This window comes from Anser anser (genome assembly GCF_964211835.1).
Source record: "Anser anser genome assembly, chromosome: 7".
Classification (NCBI taxonomy): domain Eukaryota; kingdom Metazoa; phylum Chordata; class Aves; order Anseriformes; family Anatidae; genus Anser; species Anser anser.
The window spans coordinates 6,730,768-6,745,279 of record NC_139727.1 but is presented as its reverse complement, the minus strand read 5'-3'; the positions used below and the strand labels follow the sequence as shown (position 1 = coordinate 6,745,279).

General features: G+C 43.2%; 1 protein-coding gene across 17 annotated transcripts in view; it reads left to right on the top strand.

The window, feature by feature from the left end:
- Positions 1-2,699: 2,699 nt before the first annotated feature.
- The window catches only part of KCNMA1 (potassium calcium-activated channel subfamily M alpha 1), a 472,598-nt gene continuing 460,785 nt past the window's right edge, over positions 2,700-14,512 (top strand). For 6 of the 17 annotated variants that reach the window (XM_083843582.1, XM_083843577.1, XM_083843591.1 and 3 more), the window contains exon 1: positions 3,281-3,996. In XM_083843582.1, coding sequence (XP_083699708.1) covers positions 3,676-3,996 — 321 coding nt within the window. In that variant the 5' untranslated portion in view covers positions 3,281-3,675. The other 11 variants (XM_083843583.1, XM_083843584.1, XM_083843575.1 and 8 more) reach the window with 7 other exon arrangements.

Below are 14,512 nucleotides of genomic sequence, written 5' to 3'. Positions count from 1 at the left end.
ATTATTCAGTCAAACAAATTTTGAGCTCTTGTGTTGAAATATTAAATAGAAAACTAATTTGTTTAAATTTTGTGTTTACCGAGGATAGGTTGTACCAGGAAACATAGTTGGCAATCCTTGTTTGTTCTGAAGGCAATGTAAAAGGCAGGCATTACCACCATAAATGAAGCAGGCAGCTTCAGTGTGCTTTCTCAAACTGCACTTTATAAAAACTCCAGTAGAAAGTGGGGCTTTCCTTATTCATGACAGAGCAAACCCAAACGGCACCTGGCTGGTACTCACTCAATTGTCATTTCTGTCTCTACCTATGAATCAGTGGACAAAATACAAAGTCGCTTACTTTATATATGCTTTGTCTTTAGCAGACAACTCATATTAGGCAAGCTCTTCAGAGGCAGTGTGAGTTTCACCAGCTGACATCAATGAGTTTAACTTTGTGTGTGAGTTTCATCATAAATATTTGTAAGATTGAGAGCTGTTTATGTAAATAACAGGAGTTCGTTTATACAGGTAACAGGAAAGATTACTCCCTGGGTATATAGTGTGACATTCATAAACTAGTAACCCAAACCACTGTTTGGTTGTTTTACGAAGGTTTGAGTACACGAACTTAAGTCAGCTTTTTATAAGTGTTCACAATACATCTCCAATGTTTACATGTTGTGTAAACATATTCAAAGCCAATTATTTTAGAGTACAGTCTATATAGTTCAGTGTACTTGGTTTGCTTTAGTTTGAACTTTCATGTAGGACCATTCTTTGCATTCCTAAATAGTGTCCTATGGGGATGCAATTTTAGAAGTGCCTTGTGCTCTCATTTGTATCTGGAGTGCTCAGGAATCCAATGCGTGAAGTGCTCAGCTGCAATGGTACCCAGGGTCAAATAGTTTTTTAACACATATCTTCTGACTGTATAAAGTGTGCTTCTTGGGAAAAGTAAGACTTTCAGGCTGCAGTCCTCTCTGTCATACCTGCTGGACCCTCTCAACTAGCAGCAAGAGAAGACACAGGCACATCCTCTGCTTCAGAGGTCCAGCCCTTGCCTGCCAATCAATGACACAGAAGGAACTCCTACATGCAAAAACCTTTCCGCGGATATGCTGTGCTTCTGTTGTTCACTGCCCAGATCTTCCCGAGTGCAAAGGGCTGGGGGTTTCCACCAGCTGTGAGCACCTGGCACTTCTGAAGACCAGGCATCGAGTGGTTGTGTCCTGATGCCCCTGCCCTTGTTCCATGCCTGTTAGCTGACGAACAAACATACCTGCAGGTATGTGTAACAGTTGGGGAAGGGACACTCCTTCAACTCCAGCCCAGAAACCCAGAGCCAATGTCCGTCAGGACCAGGTTCCCTCAAGGTGTGTACCCTGCCACCACGACACCTGGTCACCTTGGTGGCTTTCCAGCTGTGGGGAGGGCTGGTAAGGACAGGCAGGGGAGGTGGCAGCTCCGTCAGGGGCTGCACGAGAGAGCTACAACATGCCACTTCTTTCCAGCCCAACTTGTTTTCTGCATTTAGAAATCCTCTACTTATTCCTACTTACAACAGTCTCCTGGGAGCATGCTGCTTCAGGTGCGCCATGTAATTGAGCATCTGTCTTCCCCTGGGATACAGTAATGTAGTGTTTTCTCACTTGTATATACCTCCATATTACTGCCTAACGCTTTCTCTATGAATCCATGCTTGAAGAAGGAAGCCCCCTCTAGAAGGTGCACACTGGAGCAATATACTATGCTAAACCCACAAAGTTAGTCAAACGGTGTTGCAATTACATCGAAAAGTGGAGGTGAGAGGTTTAGATAGACCCATAAAAAGCTCCGAGAACCCATAAAATCTCATTACCGTCACTTAACTAAAAAACAAAAATAAACAGACCCATGGCAGATGCCAAAACAGGGACTACTGCTGGCAAAGGTTAAGAGGTAACTGCTTCATCATGCTGGCTCTGTGCATGAGCAGTGAGTGGATCAGGTGGGGAAATGCCACACACACACCGGCTTTTGTATTTCACCAGGGAAAAGCGACAAGGGGATCTGCACCAGACTGGGTGCAGGCAACCGGTGATCAGATCATGTGCCAAGGGGAGACTTTTTATAAATAAATAAATGATTAATCTCACATTTTACAGTAGATACATGAATAGAAATGCAGGAGACGACTACCCAGATTTTCTTGCTGGATTCTTCCCCCTCTTAGATTTTCTCCCTGCATTCCCTCCCCCCAAGCGTGTCCCTGCAAATCGCTGCTTTAATCCCTAAGGGTTAATTTCAGGAACGTTCTGGCAATGTGCAGCAACTCGCGGCGCGTTCGCCACGTTTCCGCGTGTCAATTCCAGAAATAAATAATAATAATAATAATAAAAAGCCCCGATATGCACGTATTCGTTCCCCGCTCCCTCCAACGCCCGCCCGCAGCAGCATTCTCCCCCCAGTTCCCGCACCCCCGGGCACCTGCTGCTGCAACTCACCCGCCTCCCGCGCCCCCCCCCCCCGCTGTCGCTCGCCCTCGTCCCCTCTCGCAGCCCCCGGCCCGGCCATGTCGCGGCGGGGGAGCTCCGGGGGGAGCAGCTCGGGGGGGAGCCGGGCTCCGGGGCTGTGTGTGTGCGCGGGGGGAGCAGCGCCGGGGGGGCAGCGCCGGGCGTTCCCCGCGTCACGGCCCCCGCCCCTCCGCGGCTGCGGAGCCCGCCCGGGCCGGGGGGACGCTTCGGAGCGGCAGCATCCCGGGCACCGCCTCGCCCCCCCGCCAGCCGCCCCGCGAGCCGCCAGCTGCCTCGGCGGCCCCGCGGGGGGCCGGGAGCCCCCCGAAGCCGGAGCCCCCCAGCCTCCATCGCCACCTCCCCCCGGGAGGGAGGGGCGGGAGGCGGCGGCGCCTCTCTCCGCCCGTGGGGGGGCACCGGGGGGAGAGGCAGCCTGCGGCCCGGAGGAAGCTCCCGGAGGATGGGCGAGGAGGAGGAGGCGGCACACGCACGGCTGGGCCAGCGGAGGATGAATTAGGAGCCACAGGAGGCTGCCGCCGGCACCGGGGGGGGAAGACGAGAGGAAGGGGCTGGACTTGGAAGAGGAGGAGGAGGAGGAGGGTGCGCGGGGGGGGGGGGGGACTGAGTATCGCTAATAACAAGTTAAAGACTAATAACAATAATAACAGACCACCTCCAGGAAGATCCGCGGCGGAGGCTGAGCGGTCCCCGCGGAGGCCAGCGGGGTTGCAGCGCTGGGTAGCTTGGAGAGACGCTCCGAGGCATCAGTCTGTGGTGGTGGCTGATTTTTTTTTTGGGGGGTGGGCGGGGTGGGGGCCGTGTTTGCGGGAGAAGGAAGGGGTGGGAGTCGGAGGAGCGGACTACCTTTCCATTATTATTTTTATTTTTATTTTTTTGATATTATTTTCGCCGTGCAAGGAGGACGCTCGGAATTCACCGGCCTGTCGGCTCCCGAGAGGGACCCGGGGATTGTTGCGGTCGCTTTTCTTTATTCTTTTTAATTTAATTTTATTATTATTTTTTTTTTTGTGTCGGTCGGTTCGTTTGTTTTGATTTGGCTTTTCGTTGCCGTTATTCTCGTTTTCCTCTTCCCGCTGAGCGGCGGCGGCGGGAGCAATATGGCTGGTGATGGGTTTTTTGGGGGGCGCTGGCGGCGGGAGGAGCTCTCGGAAGCCCCTGCGCGCCGGGCTCGCCGTTAGCTATGGCAAATGGCAGCGGCGGCGGCGGCGGCTCCTACCCGGGCGGCAGCGGCGGCGGCGGCGGCCTTAGAATGAGTAACAATATCAACGCCAACAATCTCAACACAGACTCGTCCTCCTCCCCCGTCAATGTGCCCAAGATGGATGCGCTCATCATCCCGGTGACCATGGAGGTGCCCTGCGATAGCCGCGGACAGCGCATGTGGTGGGCTTTCCTTGCCTCGTCCATGGTCACTTTCTTTGGGGGACTGTTTATCATCCTGCTGTGGAGGACCCTCAAGTACCTGTGGACTGTCTGCTGCCACTGCGGGGTCAAAAGCAAGGTAACTCCCCACCCCTTCCCTCTCCTTCCCTTTGTGCTGCTGGTGCTGGTCTGGTGCGGCCGTGGTGGTGAGGAGGAGGAGTACGAGTCCAGCCTTGTATCCCGGGACACCTCGGCGAGGTTGCAGCGCAGGAGGTGCCACAGGGCTGGTGTAGGCTGGCAGCGTGCTGCTCCAGGGGGCTTGCCTGGGGCAATGCGGGGAGTGTGGCTGGGGGGCAAGGCACTGGGTGCAGCCCAGACAGGTGCCCCTCACCTTTTTCTGCTCCTCACAGCCCTCCCAGGGATGCACACGGGTCTTGGTCCAGTGGCACTGAGGGTGTGCCTGGGGCCAGCTCGCCCACTTGGCAAGGTGCGCACTGGCACGTCGGGACAGGGTGGTTCAGAAGTTGGTGCGCACCCCCTGGGACCGCGTAGGGTGGGAGCACATTCGTGCCAAGCTAAACTCTTGATTCTCCTACGGTGTGAGAAACTTGGGGAAAATTAAGAAGGTAAGCTTGTCACTCAAGTAAATCTTGTCAAAGCTAGTTCCATTCCCTGAGAATCTCTTACATGTCTGTCTCATAAATTAAGTGTAGATATCCAGCGGTGTTCCGTGAATTCCAATGAAAGACGTTAGGTCAGTATTCCTCTAATCCAATTGCAAAATTTTTGAGGCAACCTCTCAACTCTTTCAGTTTTTGCACATTACGAGCTGGAAGAAAGTGTGGTACGTGACGTAAGGTCGCCTTCTGGTTTGAAGGAGACCCTTCAAGCCAAGACTAAGAATCCGCTCAGGTCCAGACTTTCATTTTTGTGTAAGACAAATGGGATAGAAAGCGTTAAGACTCTATATTTGTGAAAGTAGATTTTGACAGACCCCAAAATAGACCAGCAGCTGGAGTTTCTCCCCTTCCCTTTTCACATTTTTTGGATTACAAATGGAATAATATCTGCTTCAGTTATTCCTGGCACACAGACACCCACAAAAACACACACACCTTTTAATATATGGTTGCTAGGTTGCTGGCTTGCTTTGACGTACAGTGAGCTGTCTTCCCCTTTCTCCTGTCCCCTCCCCCTAAACAGGCTTGATACGGCGCATAACCCAGCTCCGCAAGGATCTGACACTTAGGGAAACCAGAAACAGAGTTAGAGTGTGAGAAGTTAGGGTAGTTTGTTGGTGCGTTTGTGTTGAGCTAGGTGAGTGTCCAGCTAGGATTGCCTGAAAGAACCCCTCCGTTGCGGCTGGAAGTAGGGCACTGGCAAGGAACTTGGCCTATCTATGGAAGAAGAGTTTGCTAGAGATACGGTATAAATAAAAGCTTTTAACTCAACTTTAAGCTGCAGGAAACCTTCCAGGCATTATCACTTCTCTATAGACGTTTTTAAGTTTATTCAAAACCAAGCCTGAACTTTTTCAGATGTATTAGCCAGGTATGATGACAAAGCTCAAATGAATTTGTGATAATAAATGTGTCTTGTAAAAATATCAATTCCTACAACTGTGAAAGACATTTTTTTGAGAATGGAGGAGTAGTTAAGACTTATCCTCTGTATATTACTATCCTTCTAGGTATATTTAGCATTTTCCTCTCTGCATGATGGGACAAATCTGCAAGGGCTATAAGGGATCCTGAAGAAAAAGAAAATCCTACAGGTTATCACCTATTGCTTCTTTCATTGAATTAACTAAAAGTTAGGGCTGAGAGGCTTCTGCGCAGACTTCCTCTGCATAGTGTCTTGGTGGGTCTCAGTGGTGTGATAGCTGTTGCTGGGACATGGTTAAAGAAGATCATTTATCTCTTAAACAATACAGAAAAGCATATCTAAGTTGTCCTTAAAGTTTCTTAGGCTAAATGTATCCGTTAGCTAAATAACAGATACCGCCAGCGGGTTCCAGCTCTCCCAGTCTGAATGATTTGACAGACGTCAGCTACCTGGGGTAGCAAGATCGGAGCTGATTCCATGCTCGAGACTTGAAGTAGCTAAGTTCATGAGTATCACTCCCTGGGGCAGCAGGATAGAAGGCTCTGCAGGTAGGGGGAGATGACGTCTCTTTTTAGAGCATGCCTGTTACACTTCCAAGGGTTTTCAAGCCTCTGAACAAGAACTTTCAAGGGCTGATCCTACATTCCTTCCACGCTAAAATGGGGAATTGGAGGGAATTCTGTGTGTAAGGAGCCATGAGGTACTGCAGAACACTTTTTAAATTATTTAGGGTATGAATGCTAACTGAAGGAAAAACTGGAAATGCCGTAAACTTGGCTGTTACCAAACACTCACTTTGTGCTGCATGGTAACTTGGGCAACGGTGCCCAGGTGAGAAATGCAAATGCACACTCATACTCTGTCGACTGTATTGGACCTGCTAGCAAAAGCAGTTTTACGAGAAGTAGCTCCTCCTGCTGTGGAACTGAAGAATTTTTCTTCATGGTAGGACCTTTCCTTCCCCATACTGCCTCTTCTGCTACTCTGTGGGTTGTAGGAAAGCTGGATGTCCAACATCCTCTCATCATCTACGTAAAGAGTGGTCCCAGAGAGTGAGCTAAGAGAAGTCTTTTTCATATCTTTTCTTTGGCTTCTTGCTGGATAACTCGTATATTAAAAGGCAGAGGGCACAGAGTTTCTATCCTAACACCTATATCCATGTATGTTATTGCAAGGAACTGCAAAAATCTCATTTTCTTCCTGCTATACTCTAATTTCCACATCGGACTTCTCAGTTTTATCTGTGATGGTCAACTTAACATAGTGAATGTAAGCCTTTTTAATGGCTGCATAGAAGAATTTAGAACATTTTTTCCTCCTTAACTGAATTTCAAGTTGGAATTCAAAAATGTGGCATAAATAGTTTAACACTTTGTGGTATGAAATTTCAGTACAGTGTCTTGTTGTGTTTTTGTTGGTTTTTTTTTTTTTTGAGATAAAGTCAAGATATAGTAAGTTGAGAATACTAAAACTTCTGGTAATAGAATGACAAGCATTGCCCCTTGAAATTCCATTCCAATTTATATCGCTATGTACTAATAGAACATTAATATTAATCATATAGTACCAATAATGGCTGAAGTTACAGAATTTTTATGCTCCATGCTTCCTTTGTGAGATGACATTTGTTAAAATATGCTGAAAAGAAAAACATAAATCTTGACCTTTGTTGTCAGTATTTCATGTAATGTGAGTCATTACAGTTGAAGCCCTTCTTTTACTTTACTTAATGTGGTTTATAATTTTAAATGTAATTCTTGCAAAATTAGCTACAGTGATTTTGTGGAGATATAACAAATGATGTTTTTTTTTCCTCAGTGTTTACGTCTGCATTTTAAGAAACACTTAGATTTTGTTAAAGAACTTGTCTTCTGTTTGCTTTGTCCTTGTCCCTCGACCAACTCATTCCTGTTTGTATATTAAAAGTAGAACACGAGCTTCAAATTCAATGGCTTCATTCTGAGCAACTCCATTAGTTGTTCTTGTTTCTGGAAATAAAGTAATAATGAAAATAAAATAGCGCAATGAAGTCTGCAGTTACACACAATAGCTAAATAGTTATTGTACAATCTGTATTTCTTCTGATGTTATAGATCTGCTTCTGCATTTTCTGTGCTCCTGAAGAGCATTTTCTTTTTCATAAACATTAATGATGCTGTATATTGGCTTTGAACAATCTCTTAAACAAGAAGGTGCAGTGAAATGAGAAACAACAAGTTTGGGGCAGGACAGCTCCCGAAGCTGAGGAGCTGAAGTCCAGCATGAAGTGCACACTGTACCCGTCTGAAGAATGCCACACTGGACCCTGTACCACTGCTCCTGGGCTCCCCAGGGTGGTACCTGTGTGCCGCTTTTGTCTTCAAGGCAGGTGCTAGGCTAGGTGCTGTCTGCATCACTATGCCTGCGTTGGCATGATTTTAGAGCTTTTTCTCCCCACAATCCAGGACTCACCTGTATATCAAATGAAGTCCTTGGTTATAGATGGCAGTTACTGGCCTGAAATGACAAGCCACAATAGTATTCTTTGATATTAGTCTACGTATTTGGGAAGTTTAATAAACTACACAGTGCTAGATTGGGTCAGTAGAAACTGACCAACATTGCTGTTTGTTGTCAGTAGAAAAATGGAAGTTTTACTGGAAGTGCAATGTTTGCAGAAGGCCTCTTTGAGAAGCTGAGAGTTTTCACCCAGGCCTATAAGGCCTGGGGAAGTTTGTAAATGGAAAAATTTCTGATTTCCCTAAAAGAAGAAGTGTTTCGGCCACACTGTCTCTTCGATAGCTAGGTTTGTTGATTCCCTAACAGTACTGAAGTAAACCTCCTCTCCAAATAAAACTAAAGAAACAAACTAAAAACAAGGCAGGCACAGTATACTCAGAAGAGTAGGAGAATACATTAGAAGGTGCTTGTGTGGGGACAACGCTGGAAATACCTTCACCTAAATCTGTGTGCGGAAGCCTCACCTTGACTCTCTCGAAGATGGACTGAACAGAAGTGTATGAACAACTGGGAGGCTCAAGAGATTATCAGTGGGCTGCAAAGCATTTCACTCTTCAGTCACATGCTCAATCTGGCTCGAGAAACAGGAGCGTTACCGTCTCATGGCTATCAGGCGGTCTGCGTGTAAGTGCCCTGCGAGCGTCCCACTGGACAGGTTGGCAGTTGAGACAGAAGCACATTCAAGAGGTCAAGGACTGGGAGAAGAGGTGCTTGCGGCTCTTTGCAGATGGTGTTCCTACAAGTGAACGAGACAGGGATATGAAGAGGGGTGTGCGGCTGTTTGCCGCGCTGCTGGTCTCCTGTGAAATAGAAGGCACTTTCAGCTCTCTGAAGCTCGTAATGGATTTCACATTTTATAAAGACATGATAAAATTGGTTATGTATGCAGGAAAGAAAATGTATGGACAAGGATTTAAGCTGTAAACCTAACAATCTTGACAGAAATGTTATTTTGATGCAGTGTAATACTTATTCTCAAGGCTTTGCAACGCATATATTTGAGGAGGAAATCTGTGCTCAGAAAGAATTTGCAACTGTCACACATTTGCGAGTCTGTAGATGTTGGTTGAAAACCATTAGATTTCACAATTTTTTCCAGTTTAGCACAACAGAAGAAATGCCTGTAATAGGGAACAAAAAGCTTTTTAGTAACAATGATCTATGTACACAGTTTTGATGCTGTGGGATTTCTGGTACAGAGTGAGGGCAGTTTATAGCCCCGGATACAGAAACACTGAAAATTTAGAGAGCACTGGTCATAAGTATAATCTCTGTAGGGACAGGATCTAATGATTATAATTAGAAAAGCAATGATGTTCCATGTCTGTCCTGTACTGTTGCAAGAAGGTGGATTGCGAATCTTAGTCATTGAGTGTCCTTCCTGAGACAGATCTTAAGCAGCAGCAGTAATCTCTAGTCAGCAGGCAAAATGCAGAACAGTGGTCACTGTTCCCCCCAGAGGGATTTGCAGAGATTGGCTCTGCTATTCTGTGGAATCTAGCTCCAATTGATGAAAGTTTATGTGAATTTCAGGGTTGGCTGGTAATAATTCCTCTGCAAGATCAGGCTCTCATTCAGAAGCAGTGATGCATTCTAGTGTTAAAGGTAGGACAGAAGTTCCAGAGAAGTTAGTCAGATGGAAGAATAAAATAATTTTGGAAGAAATTAGGGGATGGGGTATTGTCTGGGTTCTATTAAGTGCTTATAGTAACCCTGCATATAATTATGTATTTCACATATACGAAGATTATCAAATTGTCAGTGGGAAGTCTAAGAAGGACTGTGAATACAACTCAGGTGGAATTTTTCTAAGGGAAAGTTTGCTGGAAAATTGCATGTGTGGATATTAATAGTCAAAAAATATTTTTCTCTCCCACATGTAATTTCAGAGGGAAAAAGAAAGGGACTACAACTGAAAAAGCTATCTCAGTATGCTTTGTTTCTGTCCTGGATTCAGTTGCTACTACATGGTTGAGTGCTTAAGGCCTAACTCTTGCTCCTGTCCTGTGACAGGACAGTGCCAAACCCTATGAGATCATAAGGCTTGAGCAGAATTTATACCAACTTTACACAGGGCTGATTACACCTTCCAGATTCAACCTCATGGTCTGTAAGTGCAAGTACTCTTTGTGGCACATAGGTCTTCTTGGGTGACAAAAGAAGGTGGCAATGCAGTAGAAGTTGCTGTTAGCACTTTTGCCAATAATATAGCTGCATGAATAAATGAAAAAGAAAGATACCTGTCTGCCATGCCTGTCAGAGATGCATTGGTCAGGAAAGGCCCATTTTGAATCCTGATGGTATTAATAGCCTGAGAATACATCGGGCTTGCATCTGTGAAAGGAACACTTTATTCCCATATATAGTATGCGTGGTTCTGTTTAAATGAATGTGCTGTCACTGACATGTGTTGAGTTCAGTTTGCTTTGAGATGATATATTGCATATATTTGTCAGCTTCAGAGCTACAGAAACTGAGAGCATTATCCAAAGCCTCTTGAAATAGAGGGAGACAATCCTAATAACTTCAATGGTTTTGGACTCGGGCCTAGATGTTCACAGTGTTCTAGATGAATTCGATATATGTATATATTTTTTTTCCAAATGATTCTTATGTTAACATTTTAAGCTTTTAAAAGCTTTTTTCTTTTATTGTAGAGGCATATATTTACTTGGCTTGTGGCCATTATGTCTGGGATTTCCACATTAGAAACAATACTTAAAAATCACACAAGGTATGTTTCCATTCCAGTTAAGACTTGCACCTCCTTCCAGCCCCCCTGCTCTTGGAAATCAAAATTTGCGTGCTTGAACTGTTGGCAATATCTCATCATGGCATCTCTCCTGCAAGCTGTTGTGCAAGGACAAGCACTGGGTATTTTTTAGGGACGCAGTAAGTGCCCACTTGATGGAACTGGCAAAGGTCCCTTGCCCTGTGGCTCACCTGCAGGACAGAGATGTGTTTGCAGTCCTGGAAATCCCTTTGAATGCCCTTTTCACCACCTAATTTATATAGATGCATAGATATCAGAACTGCTAACATAAAGTGGGTAAAAAAAGACAAGTCTCATTACCGAGCCGAAAGGCTGTTGAGAAATGCTGTACCATAATAAACAATTGTAACATAACAAAACAACTGGGCTAGAATTTGAGAGGCTTGTCACAATAATATTAGATGCAGCTTTACTGTGCTGCACTTTTAATTACTTTTTATATACTGAAGAATACAGTTATAATACAGATTTGTTCCCCTTTGTCCAAGCAAATGCTAACTAAATATTTGTCATTTTCTTTTTGATATATTTCATCAATTTCACGGTATCTTTTAGATTCTTATGTAATGTGTTATCTCTTACTTGTTAAACTGAAAAGGTGACTCACTCTAAATGTGCTATTAATAATGAGTTCAACTGTAGCAGTATTGATGCTGGATTTATTTTCTACTTTAAGATTGGGGGAAACATAATAGATATGTCTTAAAAAAAAACAAAACAATTTGCAAATGATGGCCTTTATATTACATGAATAAAGTGAATAATAGTGTTGTATTTGATTATTTGTTTTAGCATCTTTTTTTTCTTTTTTTCTCCATATTATGAACTCTATTAAACTCATCTTTGTTGTGATTATGCACTGGTATTCTGCTGGACAGATTATTTGAAACAGGTTCCTAGCTTCTTTGACCTGTAACAACAGTCATAGTTAGTGTGGAGTACTTCAGAAGCTTTCAAATATCCTGGCAAATCCTTTGACTACCAGTGACTGGCCGTCACTCTTTTGACGGTGAGTTTGCCAGTCAACAGGTCAATGTTGTGTCATGTTTTTACATTTTCTAGGTTACCCTACTATAAATAGGGTTTCATGAGGAAGCTGATACGCTCTACATGGGTTTTAAGGACTGAAGGAAAAAAAAAACAAACAACAACAGCAACAACAACAACAAAAACAACACAAAAACACCTTCCTTTTGCCTTTTTCTTTTTATTACTTGGAATGAAAGCACAGTCTAGTTAGAAGAAAACTGCATGGTCTGTCTATATGTGGTGCTAATGTTTCTCTGCATAAAGCAATTTTTTAATGCTTTAGTTATACACATCAGATAAATTGGTTGTATTATGTGGGAAGTTTTTACCAGCTTCTTGTGTTAGTTGTCTTCTATTGCAGGTGCATTTATATCGAAGGCTTCAGATTCCATCAGCATTAGAAACAGTGAACAGCTGTTTCTATGTTCACATTATCTTCATATCGTTTCAGGTTTTCAGCAATAATGTATACCTTGCGTCTTTTACCACAGTTTTATTTTTCTGCTGTCTGCAGGATAAGGTTATGGTCTGTTACGCTTTTTTACAGAGATATGGATTATATGCTTAGGATTTTTTTTTTCTTTTGGTTTAAGGCCATACAACATTTGACTTAAATGCTCCTTTTCATCCTCTGACACCTTCTTACACATGTAAGTTATAATGTTGTCTTTTCATGAGTAATAAAAGCAGAATTCAAATTCCATATCTGTTGTTCCTTAAAAAAAATAAAATCCCCCCCCCTTTTTTTTTCCTATTCACAAAAAATCATTTTACTTGCATCCTTGGAATGTGTCATCAGAATAAAGTTTTCATTTACTAAAAGTGGCAAATGCTATCCAAAGTGTTCAGATTTGACTCTGCCTGAATGATTTAAATGATACATTTTTCATGATATGTAATAATGATATGTAATGAATGTAATAATGGTATGTACTGTAGGAAAACCTTGGCATATTTCAGTTAAATGATAAGATGTGATTCTAGGAATGGAAGAAAAAACATTTTGATGTTTTGAGATAAAATCTTTTAATTTTCAATTGATGGCATTATGATTGTTATTAAGTTATGAGTATTTTTTTAAAGAAAACTCATACAGCAGCTGTTTAGGCCAGTATGTGTAACTTAAGTCAACACTTGCACAAAACACTTTATTAGACACCAAAATTTATTTTATTTTTAAGGTCTGAATAAAAAGTTTGATTTCAGAGACAGTGATAACTTCAGATGGTTTCAGAAAGAGGCACTGTTAATCTAGTCTTGAAAACTTATTTCCTTATTTAGGTGTTTGTCAGTGAGCATAGCTAAAATCCAGGTACTTACCGTTTTCTTTTGGAACAGCGTATACTGGACCTCAAGTTGAATAGGGTCTGCCTAATCTCCTGGATTCTTTTCTTTCTATATTTAAACAGTGGACAAGGTACTTCAGTGTTTGTGAAGTTACACACTGTTTTAAAGCTTTTAAAAGCAGTAGTGTCTTTTGTATTAACATCTAATACTCTAATTTTAATGTTCTTTTACTTAAGAGGTTGATACACACCCCTTAAACAAAAATATTTATTTCAAGCCAATTGCTTTTTTTAGAAATAACTTCACTAAAAATAGGGGAGAAGCAAATTTTTCATGCTCCCATATTAAAATTATGGGGAGTAATCAGAACAGGTTATTGTTTCTATGGCTACAGTGATTTTAATAAGGCTGCACATAAACTTTGCCTTGATTGACTCTACATGCAAAAGTACAGTCTGGGCTGGTGTTCATAAGGTGAGAAATGCTAATGGTTTGGTTAATAGATCTTAGTCGTAGTCCTGTGCCAGCTGCATACGAAAGTGAAGTGTGTCCTTACAACTGACTGTAGAAAGTTTATTCAGAAACCTTTCCTTTTTGTTAAGGAGTGGTTGAATGAGAGGATGTGTGTTCATACTTTGTAGCGGTGGAAAATACTTAAACCTCTAGGGTGAAATGTTTACTTACTTTTCAAGCAACAAAGTAAATGCAGAATTTTATGGGCTTCTCTGTTTACTTTAAGTACATGGAGAAATAGAACATTAGGTTTTGAAATAGGTAGTATTTCAGTATGAAACAGGCCAAGGGTACTGCAGAAAAGACTCCAAGCTTGCATTGCATACAGCAAAAAAAGAAAGCTTTGGGGTTACTAATTATCAAAATCCTTCACTAGTGATCAGATAGGGCATTGCTGTGTCCTGTTAACAGGTGGGCCAGATTACACTCTGAATGGATATGAGTGATGTGGGTAGGTGTTGCAGGCAGGGGGGTGGGGGGGAAGGGATGGGATCATGGCAGGTAAAGCTTGAGGTGGCTAGTGAGCATTTATATTGCACCTGTGCACTCCTGAGATGGTGTGAGTGAGTGAATTTGGATTAGAGTATGTTTGATTACACAATTAATTCTGTGAAGGTGTTTAAGCCATGTGATGTTACGTTTACATCAACTTTATGGCTTCATATGAATTTAAAGTGATGTAGGCCAAACCTCATCTGTTCTAATGTCTGTTTAAGCAAAGTTACATCATTTACCACTTAAAAAAAATCCCGCAGAGCAAGTTAAGTGTTTTCTGGCTGCAGTGTTTTAGATTATGTCTTGTAAGACTGGCTTTATCATCCTGAGGTCATGGTTTGATACTGCTAATAAATCCAAACTGTAAAGTCTGGGAGGAGACTCTGCAAGGTAGCGGACCTGTGTTGAGGACAGGCTGTGACCCCCAGCCAACAGTAACTCCTGATCCTTAACT